Genomic DNA, 6,426 nt, shown 5'->3' on the forward strand with positions numbered 1-6,426 from the left:
ATTCAATTATAAGTTATTAAATGGTACCATAGAGCTTTAAACAGTGCTCATTAAATGAGTATAGGTCTTCAAATAAAAAGTATGCAACATTCGATCTGAAGGATGTATACAGCACATTTAATCACACTGACTGGCAAAAGTGTCTCAATCTCATGAAAACAATAAAACAAGTGTTTTGTAATTCCCACTTCTGAAGTCATGATTACAAGATCGTTGCATTGAAGTGAGTGACTTCAAAGGGCATTCATGTGGAATTTTTAACTAGGAAACTCGTAATTCCGATTAATGCCAATCCGAAGGGAGCGAACATGTTCAGTTCAAAAGGCACTGCGAACGCCGTGGGGAATAAGGGAACATCGATACATCACTTCACAGGAAGTGGAGAGCTAAAATCACCCAACTGTCATTGTGCGTCGTGTCACCAGTCAATATGGATGTGTAGCCTACCTGATATATTACCACTGTGAATGTCAAATTATTAATTCATATCTTTTAGACTAGAAAGTTAATGTACATTAACAGAGGGCCTTAATTTTCCTGAACGATAGCAGAAGAAATATTTAAATAAGGGCCACACGGCTTCATCTCTCATACCATAGATCAGAGGACTCAGGCAACGTGGCAGAATAAGAACAATAAGATAATTAAGATATCTGAGATTTATGAATAGAGAAGGGCTGCTTCCAGTCATCATGTACAGTGTTCTTTCTATTATAGTATACAGGAAAGAGGTGAGACACAGTCCCAGCTGAATCAAGTGCAACAGCACCGTTTTAAGGGCTTTTTTAGCTGAATCTTTATCAGAGGAAACAGACCTGGCTGTGATCATAATGCTAATGTACGTGAAAATAATGATCACTGCAACAGACACAAAATAAAGAACATCAAACGCTTGATATTTATCCAGCTGCCATTTGTATAGAAACAATTTTTCTAGTGTGCAGAATATAATACCAGCTAAATAACTAGGGTTGACAAATAAAACAAAAATAATGTCTGTTATAAAATTTATAGAACTAAGGAACCAGATGATTCCTAAGGCGATCCCAGTCCTTTTTGGTGTGGCGATGTTGCAGTGTCTCAGAGGGAAGCAGATCGCCACATACCGCTCCAGAGACATCACTGCTAGAGTCAGAGGAGCATTACGGAAAGTGCAGTGAGAAATAAAAACTAACAGAGTGCAGATAGATTTGGGTATTTGAAGGAAACATAGAGCCACTGTGTACATGATAGTTGTGAGCAGCAAAAGCACAGAGTCATTCATAAGCATGTGGCCAAAAAGAATGTAGCGTGGCGTCTCCTGGAATATGCGCTTGCTTCCTAGAGCAAAGAGCATCACACAGTTTACAAAAACAAAGAACAGAGATGTTAAAACAGCCACTGCAGTTTTAGTACTGAGAACAGCATCCATGTCTTGATTAAAGATTTGCTGATAAGTGAAAGACGCATCCTCAGCTGTGCCATTGGAACCTGCCATAAGCTGAAAAAAAAAAAAAAAACAGAGAAACAAGACTGATAAGAGCAAAGTTATAATCATGTCCATTGCATTTTCTTTTGTTTATTGTGATAATGTGAGATACATTTTTTTTTTTAAATAATAAAATAAATGCAATTGACCTCAGACACCTTCATCTGCTCCAGCTGCAGATTCCACAAACAATTTTGCTCCTGAACTTATATAGCTTTTAAACAGTGGCAGACAGAACCGTATGGGTGGTATGTCATTGGGTGAGTAAGAGCCCGCCCTTATTTATTTAATGTGCCATTACAAATTGTATTATCAACAAAACAATATGAGTGGAAAGTTTAATTGAAACGAAAAACATAAAACTGGCTTAATCCATGGTTTTTACAAAACCCCATTTGTCTGATCACAGAGAACCCGACCTAAACTATCAACATAATAGTTTGATCAAACTGATTAACTTGATCAAAACTGAAAAACATATTGTACACAATCTACTACATGCCTTCTGTTGTTTGATTGATTGTTAGCCTTTTATTACAATTATAAATAGGTACATGCTACTTTGTCTGTGAAATCTTTGCTAATTTTTATAAAGTAAATGTAAGAATAACTTCATATGTCTATATGTATTTGTATTTCATATGTCAGGCTCTACAGGGTTAAAGAATGCACATGTGAGAAGGATTGTTAAAGTAATGAAAAGATATAAAGAAAGTACCATTGGGCTACTGACCTCTCAACATAGCCTCGTATGAACCACCGTTTGAAGTTGTTACCCGTGCAGTGGCCAAATTAAAGATACACTATATTGCCAAAAGTATTGGGACACCCTTCCAAATCATTGAAATCAGGTGTTCCAGTCACCTCCATGGCCACAGGTGTATAAAATCAAGCACCTAGGCATACAGATGCTTCTACAAACATTTGTGAAAGAATGGGTCGCTCTCAGAGCTCAGTGAATTCAAGCGTGGTACCATGATAGGTTGCCACCTGTGCAATAAGTCCATTCGTGAAATTTCCTCACTACTAAATATTCGACAGTCAACTGTTAGTGGTATTATAAGAAAGTGGAAGCAATGGAAACAACAGCAACTCAGCCACGAAGTGGTAGGCCACGTAAAATCACAGATTCAACAATTAAAATGTGCTGAGGCTCACAGTGCGTCACAGAGTCAATAGCTACAGGCCTCCAAACTTCATGTGGCCTTCAGATGAGCTTAAGAACAGTGCGTAGAGAGCTTCATGGAATGGGTTTCCATGGCCGAGCAGCTGCATCCAAGCCTTACATCATCAAGTGCAATGCAAAGCGTGGGATATGGTGGTGTAAAGCAGGGGTTCTCAACCCTGGTCCTTGAGGCCCACAGTCCTGCAGAGTTTAGCTCCAACCCTAGTCAAACACACCTGAAACAGCAAATTAAACTCTTCAGGATTACTAGAAAGCTACAGGCAGGTGAGTTTGATCTAGGTTGGAGCGACACTCTGTAGGACAGTGGGCCTTGAGGACCAGGGTTGAGAACCCCTGGTGTAAAGCACGCCACCACTGGACTCTAGAGCAGTGGAAACGTGTTCTCTGGAGTGACAAATCACGCTTCTCTGTCTGGCAAACCAATGGACAAGTCTGGGTTTGGCGGTTACCAGGAGAATGGTACTTTCCTGACTGCATTGTGCTAAGTGTAAAATTTGGTGGAGGGAACTCTTAATGCTTCAGCATACCAAGACATTTTGGACAATTTCATACTCCCAACTTTGCACCAGTGCATAAAGCAAGGTCCATAAAGACACGGAGGAGCGAATTTGGTGTGGAGGAACTTGACTGGCCTGCACAGAGTCCTGACCTCAACCCGATAAAACACCTTTGGGATGGATTAGAGTGAACACTGCGAGCCAGGCCTTCTCGTCCAACATTAGTGCCTGACCTCACAAATGCGCTTCTAGAAGAATGGTCAGAAATTCTCATAAACATACTCCTAAACATTGTCCTTCCCAGAAGAGTTGAAGCTGTTCTAGCTGCAAAGGATGGGCCAACTCCATATTAAACCCTACGGATTAAGAATGTGATGTCATTAAAGTTCATGTGCTTGTAAAGGCAGGCGTCCAAAAACTTTTGGCAATATAGTGTAGATTGGCCCGATGTGAGACGGGCAATCTTGCTCTCAAAATTAGATGACAGCTTCCTCACATTTGCATGAGTGCAGCCTCCCTACCACCATTTTCCTTTCTTCCCCATTCCACGGGTGCTTCCCTGGACACTATGACAGTTCTACCAGAAAGACTCGGGAGGCCAGATGAAGTACAATAAAGTAGCAAGTTTATTAACAGACCAGCAAGTATTATAATTAGAGGTTCTTTGGCGTAGGCCCAGTCTCGTCTCGAGGGTAACAGACTCTGCATTTCCTGCCTGAAGATGAACCCCCTGGGAGGTATAGGTGGGGACCATCCTGGTGGTGGTGGGGAAGATGGAGGTAAATGTTGCCGTCAGCATCTGCGAACTCAGACATGTGTAAGTGAGCATCTTTTATACTGTGAGAATTAGGACATGATTGGTTAGGTCTGAATGTGATAAGTGACATAACATTGAATCTTCCTGGCAGAACTTTACGCTAGAGCTTTTATTTCTGCAGGCGTACCAGGTTAACCTGCTTAAAAACTTGTACCACAGACATCCTGTCGAGGCAGGGGCTGAAGCCTGGGGAATGGCGACTCCACCCTCAAGTAGTGGAGTCCATAAAATATTTATTAATTGTGTCTGTAGTTCCCTTTCGAAATGGAACTTCGGCATATGTGTAAATTGTTTTCAACATAAACTGGTTTTCAAGTGTTTCATATTATCATGGTTTTACGCACTGAAAGGTTATATCTTGTTGCCCCATTAAAAAGCTGCACAATACATTAACAATAAAAGTCTTTTAATTTTATATTATTTGTGTATATATAATTCTTTACATATTTATAAATATACAGTACACCTAATAATATAAATTGTTTTTCATGAGATCGTAAGATTGAACAAATGTTGTACAAAAAAGTTTATCTATAAGTATCTTTAAAAATATAAAGATTATGTAGGCTATTGTACAATAATAATATTTTATTTTATTTATACACCCAATACATGTACATAATAATAGATATACAAGATAATAATATATATACAAGATAATAGATATGATGAATAGAAGAAAAATACATTAAAAAGAGCAACAAATGCAAATTGTGAGCAAGCTCAATCATACAGACAAAAATTAAATATTCAATAAATGAATGCTGAACTATTTCTAGGACCACTGTATATTTGTTAATAATTTAATAAACGATTTATTACACAAGCTCACATGAGGGTGGTTTATTTACATGTATGACAAACTATACAGAAATGTTGTTTGTAGATACAAAAAGCCTTTACAAGACTTCCTTTAACAGTCCAAAATTGTACAAATGCATAATACAGGCTGTCTGCATTTATAATTATAATCATATGGAATTTTATATAGAATTCTTATGAGGTGTTAACAGATTTTTTCTTTTTCTTTTATGGTACTTTTATTCTTGGTTATCATTTTCCTCAAAATTATTTTTATTTTAATAAAAATGACAGTTTAATTTCAGCACCCAGGCATATAAGTTGATTAAGAGTTTGGTGAACAAGTTTAAAAATTGCAATTATTATGATATTATGTTTACGTTTTTGCAACTTGCAAGCCACAATATCTTTTTGGATATTACCATTTGCATATCAAAAAAACAATTTAATGTACATTAATAGAGGGCTTTACTTTTCCTGAACGATAGCAGAAGAAATATTTGAACAAGGGCCACAAGGCTTCATCTCTCATACCATAGATCAGAGGACTCAGGCATCGTGGCAGAATAAGAACAATAAGAAAACTTAAATATCTGAGATTAACGAAGAGAGCTGGGTTGGTTCCAGTCATCATGTATAATGTTCTTTCTATTGTGGCATACAGGAAAGAGGTGAGACACAGTCCCAGCTGAATCAAGTGCAACAGCACCGTTTTAAGGGCTTTTTTAGCCGAATCTTTATCAGAGGAAACAGACCTGGCTGTGATCATAATGCTAATGTACGTGAAAATAATGATCACTGCAACAGACACAAAATAAAGAACATCAAACGCTTGATATTTATCCAGCTGCCATTTGTATAGAAACAATTTTTCTAGTGTGCAGAATATAATACTGGCAAAATAATTGGGGTCGACAGTTAAAACAAAAATAATGTCTACTATAATATGTACAGAACTAAGGAACCAGATGATTCCTATGGCGATTCCAGTTCTTTTTGGTGTGGCGATGCTGCAGTGTCTCAGAGGGAAGCAGATTGCCACGTACCGCTCCAGAGACATCACTGCTAGAGTCAGAGGAGCATTACGGAAAGAGCAGTAGGAGATAAAGGATAACAGAGCGCAAAGAGATTTGGGTATTGGAAGGAAAAACTGAGCAAATGTGTACATTATGATTGAAACCAGCAAAAGCACAGAGTCATTCATAAGCATGTGGCCAAAAAGAATGTAACGCGGCGTCTCCTGGAATATGCGCTTGCTTCCTAGAGCAAAGAGCATCACACAGTTTACAAAAACAAAGAACAGAGATGTTAACACAGCCACTGCACTTTTAGTACTGAGCCCAGCATCCATGTTTTGATAAAATATTTGCTGATGATAAGTGAAAGATGCATCCTCAGCTGTGCCATTGGACCCCGCCATAAGCTGAAAAACAAGAAACAGTGAAACAAAGCTTATTTGAACAATTTATACTGATGATCGTGCCCAATGCAGTTTTAATGCATTCTTTTTCCATCTGTTAATTATGTGAAAGTTTGCATAAGATGCAACAGACCTGTTACACAAACGTGTTGCCTTTCTACAGTGAATAAGTCAGACATCAACCTTTCATCTGCTCCGGCTGCAGATACCACAAACACAGACACTGCTCCTTAACTT

The 6,426-nt window shown here is 38.3% G+C and overlaps 2 protein-coding genes across 2 annotated transcripts; both read right to left on the reverse strand.

Annotated features, from left to right (window-relative positions):
• Positions 1-505: 505 nt before the first annotated feature.
• On the reverse strand, positions 506-1,477 carry LOC307136956 (odorant receptor 131-2-like; the record flags this gene model as incomplete). Its single annotated transcript, XM_079834359.1, has 1 exon — positions 506-1,477. One exon carries the CDS (start codon positions 1,475-1,477, stop codon positions 506-508), a length of 972 nt encoding a protein of 323 aa, XP_079690485.1.
• Positions 1,478-5,214: 3,737 nt separating this feature from the next.
• Positions 5,215-6,189, reverse strand: LOC307136955 (odorant receptor 131-2-like; the record flags this gene model as incomplete). Its single annotated transcript, XM_079834358.1, has 1 exon — positions 5,215-6,189. The coding sequence occupies one exon, from the start codon at positions 6,187-6,189 to the stop codon at positions 5,215-5,217; it is 975 nt and encodes a 324-aa protein (XP_079690484.1).
• Positions 6,190-6,426: the final 237 nt, after the last annotated feature.

Source organism: Gobio gobio (genome assembly GCF_949357685.1).
Source record: "Gobio gobio genome assembly, chromosome: 14".
In the NCBI taxonomy this organism is placed as follows: Eukaryota; Metazoa; Chordata; class Actinopteri; order Cypriniformes; family Gobionidae; genus Gobio; species Gobio gobio.